Consider the following 18,003-nt stretch of genomic DNA (forward strand, 5'->3'; position numbering starts at 1 on the left):
TCTTCAGTTTATTTCAATCGTTAATATTTCGTCATTTTTTCTTATTTTCACTATCACGTATTCACTGAAAATTTAACATCATCAGCACTTCAAAACTATTTTTCTCTTGGTGGTCTGCATTCTGGTATTCTTAACTCCTACATTTTTCAACCTTGTGATCCCTCTTTTTATACATCATTTCTACTTTGTCTAATTTAAAACACTAATGTTAACCTTGGAACTTGGGCACTCACATTACCCAAGAGGGATTTCATGTCTTTGACATGGCTGTTATAGTTAACCTCACAAGGGGAGAAATATTTGCAACACTTGGTACATTGTGGAAGGAGAAATATAATATTAAGAAACAATTTTTTACTGTCCATGAAAAGAATGATTAAACACAGTAACAATGAAACTCCACGGATATGTTTAATTTTCCCTGTTTTTGGAAATAATTGTGTTTAATATAATTTCTTAATTTTCTCTAACGTGAGGGTAACTTTTAGCTTTGTGCTCTTACCTTTCTTGCTGCCCGATTAACAAGTATTTTATGTATAGGTGTTGTCAAGTTTAACTTCTTAAAACAAAGTCCATGCATTCTTCCAGAGGATGCCTGAATTTGAAAAAACATTAAAACTTTATGGAGTTAAACAAAACTTTAGCAATGAAGGGAAGGAATTTATGAAACACTTTGCAAATACTCACTAGCTTTTTAAGTGTATTTCCATTCTGAAAAAAAAAAATGTATAAAGAACACTTTAAAAAATATATTACTTGACTTCTTAAAAAACATTATTCAAATTAATATTACATGCCTCTAAATATGTTCACATGAAACATTTTTTAAGTACTAGAAGATAAATCTCAGTGAGTTCGTGAGCCCTTTCTTGCTCTGAGAATATCTAATGTCGCAGTGTACTTCAGCTATAGATTTATGAAGAAATGACACGAGAATGGATTATGACCTACCTGATTCGTGGAACATTTTTCAATGTGAGCAACTATAATTTCCCCAGGAATTCTTACTAAGATATAAGAAGCCATACTATACAACGCTGCATTGTTTCCATCAAACGTAATAATGCTCAGTTCTGACAACATGGAACACCGACCTAAAAAAATGGTAGAGAGTGGATTTGGTCTATTAACTATTTGTATTTGTAGTAATGATTGCTTCTTAAAAAAAACCAAACTTTCAAATTAGTGTTACTATATTTCACAAGCAGCAACTCTAAAAGTTATATATTGGGAAATAAAATCATAAATTAAATGAAGAAAGTTCAGCAATAACTTTGGTGTGATGAGTGAGGTGATCAGCTTAAAAAAATAAAATAAAATAACAGTCTCTACCCAATTGGAAAACTGCCTGCCATGTAAGAAATGCAAACTTACAAGGACATTCCCACTCAGGGCAGCAGATATCGCTGTTCACTTGCATGGGCCTTCCTCGGAAACCACAGTCAGGCATTTCCAAGGCCTTTGGGCAATTAAGAGACCAGTTGTAAAACTGCCACTCCATATTAAGGCATATATATTGGCTACAATTATAAACAGGATCAAATTGTTGAGGCTGTTAATAAAAAAGAAAATTTGTTTTCTTTTTTCCATTTTCAACAAATGTTTTCAATTAATTTTTTAATTCCCCATTTACATTGCCCATAGTATACATTTCCTAAATACAAAAGCTTTTGAAAGATAATTTAAATTTCACTACAATTTTTGTTGATGTATTCTCTCTAAAATACTCAGTTTGAACTTAAGTTAAGCTTTATCTTAATACTGATTTGAAATCAGAATTGTCGGGCGCCTGGGTGGCTCAGACGGTTAAGCGTCTGCCTTCGGCTCAGGTCATGATCTCAGGGTCCTGGGATCGAATCCCGCATCGGGCTCCCTGCTCCTTGGGAGCCTGCTTCTCCCTCTGCCTCTCTCTCTCTCTCTCTCTGTCTCTCATGAATAAATAAATAAAATCTTTAAAAAAAAAAAAAAAGAAATCAGAATTGTCCATAGACTCAGACATCTGAGCAAATTGAAATCTTGTTCTAAATTGTGTTCATTACTATTTGCAAACAGACCTATAGAGTACAGGTCAAGCTTTCATATGTCCTGTAAAGCTAGTATATCATTATAACTTCTGTTAATGTCAGTTTAAAAAAACTGCTACTTAATACTATAAATATTTCATTAAACATTCATATGTGAGATCAGCTTAACAGCACCTGGATAAAATCATTATAAATTAATTTTTATATATAGCTCACTAACTTCTAGATAAACAAAAATCAGTGGTAGATTTTTCAAAATTTATAAATGTTATTGTATTTAAATTATGGTACTAAGCATAACCATGATCAAACATTTATGTCACATATTATGTTCAAGATATTATTCTAATTAACACATTTCACTCCCACAACAACAGCCCTCTGAGGGGCCCCCTCTACTGAAACTGTTTCAACAAGGTCACCAATGAACTCTACATTGCCAAATCCAACAATGAGTTTTCATACCTCATCTTACTGACTTACTAACATATTTAGGATAGCATAGTACTCTAACTTCCTTAATGTTTTCTTTCCCTGGCTTCTAGACCACCCACAATCTCTTCCATTTTCTCCTATTTCACTATCCTTTGCTTGTTTGCCTTCATGTCTTCCTCCTTCCTCTCTTCTCCATCTGTTCTCACTCCCTTTGTGATTTCATCGCATCACTGAGAATTCCCAAAATTTAATTCACCTTGACCTCTGCTCCAAGCTCTCTTTATGTCTACCAGATCTGTACCTCTGCAGCTTTTTGATGTCTAAGAGCAATCTCAGTCTTTACATGACAAACCAGAACCCTTGATGACACCCACCCCTGACCTTCACTTCCCACAATTTCCCAATCCTGATTAATGCCAACTTTATCCTTAAAATTGCTCAAGGCAAAGATCTTAGAATCTTTGATGCCTGTTTCACTCACACCCCACATCTAATCTTTCAGCAAATTCTGGGCCCTCTATATTCAAAATACACCCTGAAACCAGGCATTTCTCACCATTCTCACTGCTATCCCCTGGTCCGTGCCACCATCATCTCTGCCTAAATTCCCACAATAGCCTCCTAACTGGTTCTGTTGTCTCTTTACACCCTGCTGTCAACACAGCAGCTAAAATGATCCTAAAACAAATCAGATCATATAATTTCTCTGCTCAAAAATATCCAATGTCTTCCTATGTCTTTTAAAAATAAAAGCCACAGTCTTTATAATCATCTATAAGGCTTTAAATAATCTCATTTATTTCTTATCTTATTGATTACTTATTTAATGGCCTCCTTATTATTCTTTTAAAATGTCAGGTACATTTTTACCTCTGGGCCTTTGCACTTGCTGGTCCTTCTGCCTGGAACCCTGGTTCCTGGTTCCCACAGCTATTCCCGCTGCCCTGGTTCTCTGCATGGCTCCATTTCTGAACTTCTTCAGATCTTTTAGTCTAAAGTAACTTTATCTGTGAGGCTTTTCTGAGCATGTCATTGAAAATAGACTCATTTTTTTTTCCTGAGCAGCACCTTCTAACATTTTATATAACCTAGTAACTTATTTTGCTTACTGGCTATCTTAGAGCCTCCAATAGAATATAAACTCCATAAAGGCATGAATTTTTGCTTGCTTTTATATTGCTTTATCTATAGTACTTGGATAGTGCCGGGCCAAAAATGGTGTTAAATAAATATTGGTGGAATGAACAGTTGGCTTATCAAACAAGTGGCACATTTGAAGTAAGAAGATAACTAAGTTCAAGGCTCAGCTAAGACAATTACAAGGTCTGGGGTCCAATGAGCTTACCTTTTTTTGCTTGCCAATGTATCTTTGTTATCTGGCATAGTGCCTGGCATATAATAGCTACTTAATAAATATTTTTGAATGCCTGCCTTACAGAGAAGCCCACATCAGTTAAATTTTTATTGAAGAATCACACTTAAGACCTCATTTGAGGGGTGGCTGGGTGGTTCAGTCAGTTAAGCTTCTGCCTTTGGCTCAGGTCATGACCCCAGGGTCCTGGGATTGAGCCCCACATCGGGTTCCCTGCTCAGCGGGGAATCTGCTTCTCCCTCTCTCCCTTTCCCTCTCTCCCTCTCCCTCTGCTCCTCACCCCTGCTGTGTGCTCTCTCCCCCACCCGCAAATAAATACATACATACATATATACATACATACATACATACATACATAAAATCTCAAGGGAAAAAAAAAAGACTTCATTTGAATTTTGTTTTTCTTAGTGTAATACCAGAATCTAATTAGTAGGACATATCTAAACCAGGTAAGAAAATACAATTGTATTTATGCCTCTGAGAGGGCACAAAAAATTGCTAAATTTAATGCATATTTCTTATTATCTTCTGGCAAAGATAGATCAGAGAGCATAGAAAAAGAAGTTTAATAGCATTTGGATAGTGATACAGAAACTTGAACAGATGCTCTAAGGAAATGCAAGTAGGAATAGATTACCCAGCCATACCTCGCATTCCAAACCTGTCCTTGTTGGCGTTAGCATTTCCAATACAGTGAAATCTGACGGAGTAATCATTTCTGGGCCTGTTAGAAATGAAGATATCCTTTCCATTAGTGGAATGGTATCCATCCTGTATGGAATTTCCATGCAGTAGAAACTGTGCTAAGGAATTTTATACAGATCATTTCATTTATTCCTCCCAAGAACTCTGCAAAGGTAACAATACCCTTATCATTTTACAGATAAGGAAACAAAGGTATAGACAGGCAAGGTAGGAAGTGTCAGGGCCAGAATTCAAACTTGGGAATTCTTACTCCAGAGCTCGGATTTTTAACCACCATTCTATAAACATCTTCACTGTCCGGATAGTGTCAACACCACTGTTTCAACAGGTAAAAAGATCAGTATCACTAAAGAGTGCTCAGGAGTTACAAATTTTGTTGCCTTTTAAAAATAAGTAGTGAAGCTGATTCACTTCCCTTGGTGAATTTCTAGAGTGTGTTCCTTGCAGGAAGAATGGACAGTGCGGTGAGCCCCTTGTGGACCACCAGTTGGTGGATGCCATGAAGGAGTGATCCATGGAAAGGGAAGATGTGATTGGTAAACACATTTGTAAGGCATCTTCAAAAGCTTTTTGTTAGGGCTAAAGTTATCTCTAAAATAGTTAAAGTCTGAATGACCACAGAACAGCCAGAATGAATGGTTAAAATTTTGTCTAGCTATAATTGGTATCCATTGTTAATAATGCCTAAAAATGACTGTATTCTTTTCTTGTTGCTGCTGTAACAAATCATTACAAGTTTAGTGGCTTAAAACATCACCAATTTATTATCTTGTAGCTCTGGAAGTCAAAGTCCTAAAAATCAAGGTATCAGCGGAGCTGCATTCCTTCTAGAGGCTCTAAGGAAGAATGTTTCCTTCCCTTTTCCAATTCTTGGAATTGCCTGAATATTTTGGCTTCTGGTCCCTTTCTCCACCTTCAAAGTCATAGCATAATATCTTCAAATTTCTCTCCCTTCCCCCGCTTCTCTGATTCTGTCATCATGTCACCTTCTCTGACTCCGACCCTCCTGCCACTCTCTTATCAGGTCCCTTGTTACAATATTGGGTACGTATGGATAACACAGGATAATTTCCCATCTCAAGATCCTTAACTTACTCACATTTGCAAAGTCCCTTTGCATGTAAGGTCATATTCACAAATTCTTGGGATTAAGAGGTGGACATTTTTGGAGGGCCATTATTCAGTCTATCACAATGATGTAAGAGAAAACTTACTTTTTCAGTGAAATAAATTCTCTAAGTGACCTCAATTTTTTTCTTATTTTATGGTTCCTAATTTACAGAATAAAGAAGAACAAAATTCCCATTCCTTGGTCCTAGGAGCAGAGTTCGTGTTCTAGAAGATTGCATCTTCTAGAAAATATGAAACAATACAGACTGAAATATTTTTATTCTTGTCACCATAAACACTTAAGCCATAGAAGAGGAAACAAAGTTCTAGTCCAAAACTAGCACAGAGTCATGGAAAATTCTAATGACTTACAAGGATTAAATGTATGCCAAGTGATTAGTCCAATGCCTGGCAGGTACTAAGTATTCGATAAATGGGAGCCAGTAAGAATAGTGGTAATAGTGATAGTTATAGGGAAGTTTATGTATGTCAACTATACTTCAATTTTTAAATTTTGTTTATTTAGATAGTTGGTTCAGAACATTTTTATTTAAAAAATCTCCTAGCATGGACTATGAAATCTGAAACTCCTACATAAGGTCACAACACCTACTTGCCTTTCTTAGCAGATAATTTAATTAGAAATACAATTAAACTATGATAATATAACAAAAAAAAAGAAAGAATAAGTATCTGAACTTTTCTAAAGTATAGTCTCAGGAAAAATAATACATTACATCTGTCAAGCCTAACTGTAAATAGATTTATCAAGCCCTTTCCTAAGCCACGTTTCCTAGAGAGGGAGAGAAGTGAGGTATGAGCCAGAATATCTACTCCAGAGGCTGGGACAGAACACAGGAATAAGAATGGAAGTGCCAAAGGATGACTTCATTTGCATTAACATCTCTTTAGAGTCAACTTAAGCACTGTGAAAATTTAAGCACAATTTAGTGACACCCAAATTCTAGGTTTAAAATGTGAGGGAAGTCCTTGTTATGTATACTACCAAAATAGAGGGAGAAGTGAACAAAATGAAGAAGGCATTCAGAAAATCTAGCATGCTGATCCGGGGAACAGCTACAGAATGAAATGAAGTGACTGCTGGGTTTTCTAGTCAACAGGGTAGTACTGAGGTCAGTAGCTGTTATAAGTGTGCCAAGACTTAAATTACATAATGCTGATTTCAGGGTCTCAAATGGTAACGAGAGCTGTAAACATGGGTAGAAATGGTTTACCTGGTGGAATTAATGCTGGTTCTGTGGGAATCAGAGGTATGCCTACAAAAAAACACAAAGATACACTTCCTTAATCTGTTGTGCTTAAAATGAGGCCCTTGTATATTTCCTATAGGGATCTTTAGCTTCAAGAAAAATGTTTTGGGAGAGAGAACACAGGACGAATGTTAGAGGGAAGATTTATATGTTCTAGAAAGTAAGTAGAAAAAAAAAAAATGTGGAAGGGATATTAAAGAAGCATCTTACAGAAGTCTGTTCTCTAAAGCTTCTGTTTACAACCGCTATCAGTAGAGAAAAAATATTCACGTGTTTCATTTTTCAGAATAAATTAGGTAAGGTTCTCACTTACAGTCTCCTGGATAAACACATTTGAGGGTGATCTCATCAAGGATCATATTTTTAGGGCAGTAGGGCAAGCATCCTTCAACACTTTACATGAAAAAAAAAAGTGAAAAAAGTTTAAAATATAAAAAAATACTGAGGTTAATATATGCAACTAAGACATATTCTTCCTGAAAGTCTTCTATTCTGTTTGTCAAGCAGTAAGCAGTGCTCCATTTGCTGCCATTCCATCATACTTCATTTTATGAAATCCCAACCCCTAGGGGATGATAAATAGATATCGTTCATGATTAATGAAGAATTTGAACACAGACTTTTCAAAGCACCCACTTATGCTTGGAACACACTAAAGCCATGCTCTATAAATCACTGGAAATGCAGAAGAATCATTTATTGTGATTTTAATAAAAAATTATTTACTTTCCACTCCATACTCCCCCAAATCTCAGTAGATAGAGGTGCTTTTTAAATATCCTTGCGTTAAGGACACTAGCAGAACAAAAGAGACACTCAGTGGCTCTCCCTGAGTACTATTAAGCCCTGAAGTCCTTGAGAAGATATTAGGAACCTCTGGGTAGAAGGAATGGAGGTAGAACATGGCTGCTGCTCTTTGAGGACAAGGAGAGGAGGAGGAGAAGCTGCAGATCTCAAGAACCCAAATGTTTGGCAGTGCCCTGGGAGGATATGGTTGTATATAAGCCTATGGAGATTGGATTTCGAGTCCCAGGATGTTTGGTTTTCTTAAGGATCTCCACTTCTTGTGCATGGCACAGAAGCAAAGCGAGGGTCCCAAATTTAAAGGAGCTATGGTTTGGGCATCATGGGCCAAAGACAAGAGGGACCATGTGAAATGCTTTTATCTAAGGGAATGAAGCCAATATAAGAAGGGAGGTTACATTTTCTTTCTTGTCCAATTGAGGCTCACAGTCCAATTTATTCTGATTCAAAGAAAATAAATGCAATCTTTTGTGTAGAACCAATTATTAGATTCATACATGCCAGAGACAATTAACGCAAATATTTTTATAAAAAGCCTTGCCTATCTGCCTTTCAAATACACTAAAAGTTAGTAATAGTATTTTTAATATTTTTAGACATTTCCAATTGCCACATCTGTGAAGTAAAGAATTTTAATTAAAAATACTCAAGGCCTGGGCGCCTGGGTGGCTCAGTTGGTTAAGCGACTGCCTTCGGCTCAGGTCATGATCCTGGAGTCCCGGAATCGAGTCCCGCATCGGGCTCCCTGCTCGGCAGGGAGTCTGCTTCTCCCTCTGACCCTCCCCCCTCTCATGTGCTCTCTCTCATTCTCTCTCTTTCAAATAAATAAATAAAATCTTTTAAAAAAATTAAAAAAAAAATACTCAAGGCCTTTTTCCAACTCAAGCTGAAAATGAACTTGACATTAGGAGTAAGTATTGCCACCAGAGGGCACTAGTTCATGGAGGGAAATCCAGGCAACAGTTTTTAAAAAACAAGAAAAGCTAATTTCTCTTTTAACATGAGACACATTTAGCCATCTCTTGGATACCTCCCTCACAGATGATTTTTTTTTACATAAATAGCTTAGTTTATGTGACTAATTGTTTATTTTATAAAATGAACTTGAATAATAAAATTTTAATTGGTGTATGATATTCCTATTCTACTCTAAACTTTGTGAAACAAACAAAAAAAAATTAAAGCTACACTATGGATGAAGAGACTAGGGCCAGTCAGTTATCATTAAATTAAGTAAACATCAATTTTTTGTGCAACTCAACTACTTTGTAATTGTTTATGCAAGTCAAAACCACAGCCACTTTCTTAAAATATTTTGCAGAAATCTGTAACTTATTCCTTTAGAATGCCTTCATGGTTGCACATAGCAGATTCTTCTTTATTTTATCATACAACTGATAATCTATTCAACTTCTGACTGATAAATAAATGTCTCAGATGTAAACCATTTCTTATAATAGGTATAATACATAACAGGAATAACTATTTACATATGGGCTCTATGGTGTGCTAGCTGGCATCTTTTCTCATAGAAGTTCTCATTTCCATTAGATATTTTTGTTTTTAACACTTGCTATGTGCCAGAAACTTCAATCATCTAGAACGAGGATGGTGGTTCTACTGGGGACTTGGAGGAGGAGTACAGAGGTGTATTAAAGCCCCAGCTCCGTACTTGAGTCTCCCCTTAGGGCTGTAAATACAAAAATGAGCAATAATTAGGCACCTTGATGCAGGGTAGGGGGAGAAGTTGAAAGAAGAAAGAGATGAGAAACAGCTTGGCAGAGGCAAAGTTTCATCCTGAATCTCTTCTCTGTATCCCAACCAAAAGAGAAGCTTTAGAATAGCTACTGACCAAACTACAGCAGCATTGAGGATCTGGGTTCAGCTGCCTAGGAGACTGATTAGAGCATAAGAAATAATAAAATAGCTAAATGCCACTTCAAACAGCCCATTTCCTCCCCTGTGCTGGGCTGGCCATGCTCTCTGCCCTCCATCTTCCTTCCTTCCTTGCCCGGGTGCCCTCCTCACTATGGGGCCTCCATTGTGTTTCCTACCAGAAGAGACAGGAAACAGGTGTGTGAACATGAGAGGTCCAAGTGAATGCTGAAGATGTCTCCGTTTCATAAAGAATTGGCTGTTCTTATTTTTAAGAAAATAAAGAGGGGCACCTAGGTGGCTCATATGGTTAAGCATCTGCCTTCAGCTTGGGTCATGATCCCAGGATCCTGGGATCGAGCCCCGCATCGGGCTCAGAGTCTGCGTGTCCCTCTCCCTCTGCTGCTCCCCAACTCATGCGTGCTCTTTCTCTCAAATGAATAAATAAAATCTTTAAGAAAAAAAGAAAAGAAAAGAAATAGAACTACTTCCTTCTCTCTGCTCCCATTGCACTTCATACCTCGTAGAGGTTCCATTCCTGGCTCCACGACTGCCTACAAACTGTGTCCCCTCTCTGTGCCTTTGTAAAGGTTTCCTCCCCTGACAATGGGGGTAAGGAAATGACCCAATTCACAGCACTTGGCGCTGAGTGAGTCACACTACAAAGACTACAGTGTGCTAGTTGTTGTTGTTATTGCTTTAGCCCTCTTTCCACTCTATTATCATTATCGGCTTTTGTGTCTGTCTTCTTCCTAAAGACTGGGAGCTCCTAGAAAGAGGTGCTGTGTCTCATTCATTCACACGCCCAGGACCTTTTGTAGTCCCAGTGTCTGTCACAGAAATGAAGCTCGTAGATACCTCATGTAAAATGATCCTTTAAAAAAATATTCCCTCCTATTATTGTTGCATTTCCTTGTTCTCCTTTACAGCAAAACTCCTTAATAAAAAAAAAAAAAAAAGCTGTTTATACTGTCTCCATTTTGCCTCTTCCTATTCTCTGTTTTGCCAAATCTAATGAACAATTTTCAGTCTCAAATTTAAAATCCTCAAAACTAAATTCCTGACTTTTCCTGCAGATTGCTCCTCCTACCATCCTCCCTACCTAAAAAAATGGCAACTAAGTCACCCCATTAAGTGGAATCATTTGAATTTGCTAATATTTGAGCAGCTTTTAGTACAAAAATGGTAATTTCATACCTACAAACTGTTGAGGCCTAACCTTGAATCTAACTCCTTTTTCTCTCATGATTGATATTAAATCAGCATAACCCATGACCCTAAGTTCAAAATATATTCAGAATCATCACATTTTTCACAACTTTCAGGGCTACCAAGCTAGTCAAATCCCTTTCATGTCTTCTCTGAATTACTGACCAGTTCTGCCCTTGTCCTTTGCCTCCCCAACAGTCAGTACAACAGTCAAAGGAAACTTTTTAAACATAAATCAAACCATGTCACTTCTCTGTCCAAAATATACCAGGGCATGCTCAGAGAAAAAAAAAAAAAAGTCCCCACAATGGGCCACAAGGCCCTATATGATTTGCATACCACTGTGATTCTCTGGTTTCATCTCCTACTTCTCTTAGTTTTGTTCACTTTGCTCCAACTAACTGACTTCCTTGTTTAGCTTCAAACACACCAAACACATTCCCATCCCAGGAGCTTTGCACTATCCTTTGCGCATTGAATGGTTAAACATGACTTACGGTGGAAGAAATTTACACGCTTGTGCTTCAGGGTCACCGCATGTTTTAAAGCAGGGAATGGTACAAGGTTCATATCTCCATTCACACATCCTCCGGTAGGGCACTGCTGCCTGGATTTCTGTGGAAATAAGGATGTCTAGATTGCACATATTTTTCATGTACGGCTTGAAAAATAATGATTTATGATAGTAAATAGGATAGTAGATAGGATTTGACCTCTCCTTGACCATGATGCTGTAGAAAAGACAGACCTAGGGCAAAAGACATTGCCATTGCTTGGTGATCAAAGTATTTCATGGTTAGGCTGGATATCTAAATGTTAGTCTACCTTCCAAAGATTTTAAAAAGCCAGCAGTTGGAGAAAGCCAAGAAAAATTAAAAATCTTTTCCCTTTATGTTCAGTGGATTCTCACAAGCTACATGTCATAATAATACCAAACACTTGTTTGGAATTTTACTTTTTGCAAAGTAATCTTTTGTCTATTATTCTATTTTATCCTAGCAAGCCTGCTGAGTATTATTTTCATTTTATAAATGAAAAAACTGAGGCTCAGAGGAGCCAAATGACTTGCCAACTTCAAACAATTAAGAAAATGGCAAGATCAAAAACATGTTTCCTGATATCAAACCTAGGAAGAAGAGCATTCCATCTTTGTTCTTCTCACAGAACTTAGAGCATTACCTTGTACATGGTAAGTATTACCTGATGACAAAAATAAATGAATGGCTTTTAATAATACATGCTCACAGTTATAAAACCTCCCTTGATTGAAGAGTTTTCTCTTACAAACTGCTAGTACTCTCCCCTCCCCACAATATAGAACAGACTTTCTGTAGCAGTCCAAAATTACCTCTGAAGAAGAGAGCTCCATAAAGGAGAAAGTTCACAGTAGAGGTTATATTTCTCAGATTTCTAAATTGGAGGGGAAATAGAGGCTCATAATGTTCAACTTTTAAGTAAACTCAAGTAAAAATATCACATCTACTCTACAGAATGTAGTATGGCCACATCAGTGACTTTTTTCATGAGTACATGAACCATTTCTAATAGGCAAAAATGTGAAGCTCGTCTGAATTTCTAAAATCCAAAGGCTATCGAGGTTTGCAGAAATTAATCCACAACAGAAAAGACGAATGAATGAAACAAGTGATAGGTTAAAATTAAATAATTTGTTTGGAAGATCCAAGGCATATGTTAAGCTCCTAGATTTTGAAAATAAAACACGACTTTTAAACATCAGATGAGGCAGTGAAGATTCCTCTCTGAAATTCAGAAAACTCAATAGCTATAAAACTGTAAGTATTTCTAGAAATAAAATCAGGTTTCTACTGAACCAGGTAAATCATCCAGAAGTCAATGGAACCAGATACCCTACTATTCAAAAGACAGAGATAAACATGCTGTCTTTATCATTAAGAATCAGGTTATTGAGAAGCTGCCTTCTAGGAAAGAAAAAGTACAAACAGCAGACCCAAGAGATGTGAGGAAGCTCGGTTTCCAAAGTCCAGATAGCCCTGAAAGTAATAATTGGGGCCATAATTAAAAGTAACATTATTTGAGGCTGTTCTAAGCTATTTGCCAATTAATTTATGTGATATAATAACTCTATAAAGTAGGTATTATTATTTCCCCAACCTAATTTCACATAAACTGAAAGACAAAGAGGTTAAGGAACTTACTCACTCGAGGTCATACAATCTGATCTACTTGGACTCATTTAGGAATGACTTAAAAATTAAAATTTGATATTTTGCCATAACATAAATTATCTATTGATTCTCCTTTTGAAGATCTCAGGAACCGTACCTTCTATGCTGAAGCTACTTGAATGTTTGAATTCTTCGGAATCATCATATTTTGATGCTTTGACACTATAATCTGTGAAGATGATGAAAAAGCCTTTCTTGCTGTATAACTCAAACGCACTGTACCCAGGAATCCAGAGATCCTGATGGTGGAAAAACGTGGCTCTCCGTTGGAAGGCTGAATTTGCCTGCCACAGTTCCAAAGTAAGAGTGTCCTCATCATGCACATAGAGAAAGTAGTTTGGCCTTTCAGCAGATTCCAAGGAAACAAGTGTCAATGCTGTAAAACATAGAGCAGTGTGTTTGACATGCCCCTGGGCTCTCTGGAGGAAGCAGATCATCAACACCAGCATTGTAAAATGTATTGCAAAGAGAAAACTGCACAACTGCCATATATGATTAATACCAATCTCCAAGATTTCAGAAATGAATTCTAAGATCTCTAAAAGGAAAATTAATATTTTAATGTAATGAATTGTTATTCAGCTCAAAAGCTCAAAAAGATCAGTCTTTGCTGAGTTCTATTTTTTAAATAATTTCTCATGTCCCTGGGGGGAGAAAAAAGAAATACCAGCTTAGGACACTGGAACACACAATTTCATGCAAGGAATTGAATGATTGATTGGACACATATTTGTATTTGCAAGCTTTAACATTTTCAAATGCACAGAATCTCCAAATGGCAAAGTTGGATGATCTAAAAGAATAGGGAAAAGATCGATTTAGGCATGTCATTCCATTTCAATATCACTGGGTTCAGAATGGGTAAATAATCTTGCAAGTGATTTTGCTGCATTAAGAAAAATCTATTTGCTCAACATTATTGTCTATTTCTCAATAGATGGTCAAATGGCTAATGAACAACTATAAAACATTTGAGAAATGTCATCCTTTTTTGTTACAGGCTTTAAAAAGTTTTCCTTGTATTTGTAAAACCCATGATATAAAAGTTTTTTAATTGAAATTTTAGTTTAATTTCTTAGACCTTAATTTTTTAGGTTTTAATTGTTTTAGTTTAAATCCATTAGGATTTTTCTATTAAAACATTAATTATTATAAATCATAAAATGAAGAGCTCGCTCAAATCCAATATATAATTCCAAAGGCATTGATTATATTTTAAAACTTGCAAGGCCCTCTCCTGAGCACTGGAAGATGAAAAAAGAATAAAAGAATTCTTTTTCAGAGGAAAAACAGAGAACAAACATATAAATTGGAAGTTTAGACTGTGATAGGTGTTTTCATAGTTTAAAAAGAATTAAAGTTCTTTTTACAAGATGAAGCAATTCATTCTAACAAGAAAATCAGGAGATTTCTCAAAATAGATATAAAAATTAAGTCTGATTCATTTAATAAATATTTTCTAAGCTCATACAACACCTCATGCATGATTCTAAGTAGGGCTAGTATAGCACAAATGTAGCCTGATTATCACCAGATCAGGAGACACTAACCACTAGTTAGAACAGGTGCCAAGTAGGTAGGACCAGTATAGATCTGCAGATGCAAATCAGTTAATGTGGTACCAGGTACCGGGACAGACAAGGCCATATAAGGATAACAGACTGTCTAGACTCTGATTTATTTTCTTAATATTTAACTTCTTCAATATCCAATCAAAATTTCAAAAATTTCAAATCAAGTCTATCATGGTTTCTATGAAAATTTAAGTTGTGCTTTATTTAGGACCAAAAATTTCATCAAATAATTTCAATTCTAATGTATATATGCCAAAAGATAAACAAAGAAAAGATTTTATATACAAAAGAGATAGTTGGTTCATGTACCAGTGTCTTATTTTATTTTATACCTTTTAGGACACCTAAAAAAAAAGCCATAAATGTATTAGATCCTCAACCAATAGCATGAATAAATGAAAAACAATGTAAATGGAAAATGAAATTCCTATTTTCAAGTGGAAATTATACTTACATGATGCCTTCTCTTTAAAAAGGCCTGGAGTGATCATAAAATTAAAAAATAAATTGCCATGAATACTACTCCTTGGCAAAGAAAAAATGCTTCTACTGGTCATATTGGCCCCCAGAACAAGGCCAGTCTGTCCATAACTTGCCAGCATGTATGGCCCTTCTCCAAGCCCTAGGTTAAATGCAAATAAGAGAATTATAAATTGGCATAGGAGTTTTACAATTATAAACTGGCATAGGAGTTTTAACATTTCAAGCTGTCATTTCAATGGGATAAATGTTAATAACAAAGAAATACTCTAAAAATTATTGTACATTTAAGTATTTATCATTAATAAAATAAATGAACTATTTTCAAAAATAATATACTATGATGAATTGGAATATATACATCATATTTAATTATGTAATTTAAAACATAAAGGTTTTATATAAGTATATATGTTACACGTATCTGTATATGTAAAATAGTGCTCCTTAGAAGAGTGATTTAAGCTTTCTGGATCTCAATTTTTCTCACCTATATGAAGGTTATCCAGGTAACTTTCCACTCTAATGTCCCATGATTTGAATCTATTCTCAATAAACATAAATTTATCTCTATTCACGGCCAGGGATTTTGAAAGTCTTCTAAAAATTCTCTCTCTCTAATAAGTTGCATTGCATGAAAACAGAATTTACAGACATGATATACAATATTTTACTGTTTGGGGAATTACTGATTTTACCAGTGAGGCATGTCTATAAAAAAGAAAATAGGACGAAGCTCAACAGAGAAGTCCAAAGTCTTTTTAGTTATGCTATTGTTTCTCATGCACTTAAATAGCTCCATATAAAATGGAAAATATTTACTATAGTAAAAAACTTATTAGCATAGAGACAAACCTGAAACTCAATCAGAATAACTTTTCTGCAAACCTTATCTTATGAATTATAAATAAGTTCACTGATATTCAAAAAAATTAGGAGTTAGGTTTTGTGAGCATAAGTTCAGTTTACCTTCAGCCCAGTCTCTACGCCACTTAACGTTCTTAATATAACTGAGAGACTATAAAACTTTGAAGTTTCTCCTGAATCATCAAAATTAAGTTACATAATTATCAGCTGTATGCTTGGCATAGGTATTTGTATATTTTCTATGTTATAAGTTATGTAAAATGCTAATATATATGTGGCAAGTGCTATCATAAAAGATAAATCCAGTTGTTGTCAGTGAATTTCTCACTCCTTCTTTCCTCTAATTTTTGTCTCAAGAACAACTTTCCTCACCAAGCCCACTCTTAAGATAGAGGAGAAAAAATATCTAAAGAAATCAGAGGGTTAGGTTTTTTCCTCTTTCAGGACTGAAGATCAGGTTTGAGGGAAGAGAGAAATCATTAGACTAGGGGGTCAAAAGTCTTTGAAGCAAAAAGGGGAACAAGAACCAAAATTTCCATCATGAAGACCTACAGAAGAGGCAGGGACTCAGGATAAGTTATCTTCAAGTGTTGACCCCTCCACTGACTAGAGACACTTCATCATTGAACAACTGGGGACCCTGACAAGCCATGAGAAAAAGGGTTTTATCAGGAATTTGGACACCTTGAGTAGAGATGGAGACTTGAAGACAATTGCCCCACCAAGATGGAACAGAGCAGATACAGTGGAGAATCTCTCTATGAGCCCACAGCATGGACTTCCCACTGCTCTGACAAATACATATAATGCACAGTTTTCTTTGTGAGTCCAAAGCTACAACAACCAAAGAAAGCTATATCATTAGTCTACGCTATTTGCTGGCTCATTTTCTAAGAGAAATAAGAGCAACATAAACTTTCGAGAGGAAAATGTATTTCAATTTATAAATATGTTGGTTTGTACAAATATGTAAATAATGTATAAATCAGTAGATAAGTATGTAAATCACAAGGAGTTATAATTCAAAATGAAGAAGACATATAAAACTACAACTTGGACTGAAGGACCCTCATGGACATTCGACATAAGAATAGGAGAAAGAAATTAGACAACTAAACAAAATCTCTTCTCTACAGCATTGGTCCCTTACTAACAGCAACCTGAAGAGACAATTGTCACCTCAGAAGTCCATTTGTATAAAAATCAAAAGCTTCTGAATTGTTTCCCAGTTGATTTATATCTTGTGTCTGGATAGTCATACATTTTCACTAGCAATTGACTAGTGAAATCATTGACTTTATCATTGACTTTATCATTAATTTTCTTTAGGGAGAAGTATAATTTTACCACCTACTAAAAGCAATCATTTCCTTTGGTGATTATTTAAACACAATATTAAGCATATCCTATCTAATAAAATCACTCTGAGCTTAAAACTTGCACAACAATTTTTAGTGGAATATTGAAGTCCTTGCTCACTGACAGCAATCACAATAATAAAACCTTTGTATTTTTAGTAAATGCCATAAAATGAACATGAAGATATTACATACAGTCTTTGCATTACAGATTATTGAAATAATATCATCTGTAACCTCTGAATTCTCCTCTTTTTTTATTTTCCTCCTACAGAATCACAATTTACTTCTGCATTAGCTTAAAATATTAATAAGTATCTTGATAACACAGTGCCCAGTATGTAATATGTATGAATATCCAAAGAAGACTAGGTAGTTTTAAAATATCTATGAAATTAGCTGAGATGAAACAAATTAAAAATGGTCATTTAAAACAATGTTCTTTTCATAACTACTATCAACAATCTCCTCAATTCTATATTCCCCTTCAATCATCTATCTTCATTGCATTATTTTTACAAACTCGTCCTCTCCTTGGCAGGTTAATGCTAATAATAGACTAATAATGCCTATTATTTTGATCATAGGAAACAGATTCCCCTCTCACTCCACTGAGTTGATCAGGGTCTCTGGAGGCTAAATGCCCCATGTTCGCCCTCTGAATATTACCAATTTAGTATTATAGATGACACCAGAGGAACTGGTTTGAAGA

General features: G+C 35.6%; 1 protein-coding gene across 2 annotated transcripts in view; it reads right to left on the reverse strand.

Annotated features, from left to right (window-relative positions):
* OTOGL (otogelin like) overlaps nt 1-18,003 on the reverse strand; it is a 131,483-nt gene that overhangs the window by 35,624 nt on the left and 77,856 nt on the right. For both annotated transcript variants that reach the window (XM_035002072.1, XM_035002071.1), the window contains 11 exons: nt 15,041-15,208; nt 13,110-13,388; nt 11,303-11,420; nt 7,231-7,310; nt 6,856-6,923; nt 4,787-4,793; nt 4,479-4,549; nt 1,375-1,552; nt 952-1,094; nt 688-711; nt 503-595 (listed from right to left, as the gene is read on the reverse strand). In XM_035002072.1, the coding sequence (XP_034857963.1) occupies nt 503-595; nt 688-711; nt 952-1,094; nt 1,375-1,552; nt 4,479-4,549; nt 4,787-4,793; nt 6,856-6,923; nt 7,231-7,310; nt 11,303-11,420; nt 13,110-13,388; nt 15,041-15,208 (1,229 nt within the window). The remainder of the gene's footprint in view (nt 1-502; nt 596-687; nt 712-951; nt 1,095-1,374; nt 1,553-4,478; nt 4,550-4,786; nt 4,794-6,855; nt 6,924-7,230; nt 7,311-11,302; nt 11,421-13,109; nt 13,389-15,040; nt 15,209-18,003) is intronic.

The sequence above is a fragment of the Mirounga leonina genome, unplaced genomic scaffold, assembly GCF_011800145.1.
Source record: "Mirounga leonina isolate KUSES-001 unplaced genomic scaffold, KU_Mleo_1.0 Mir_126, whole genome shotgun sequence".
NCBI lineage: Eukaryota > Metazoa > Chordata > Mammalia > Carnivora > Phocidae > Mirounga > Mirounga leonina.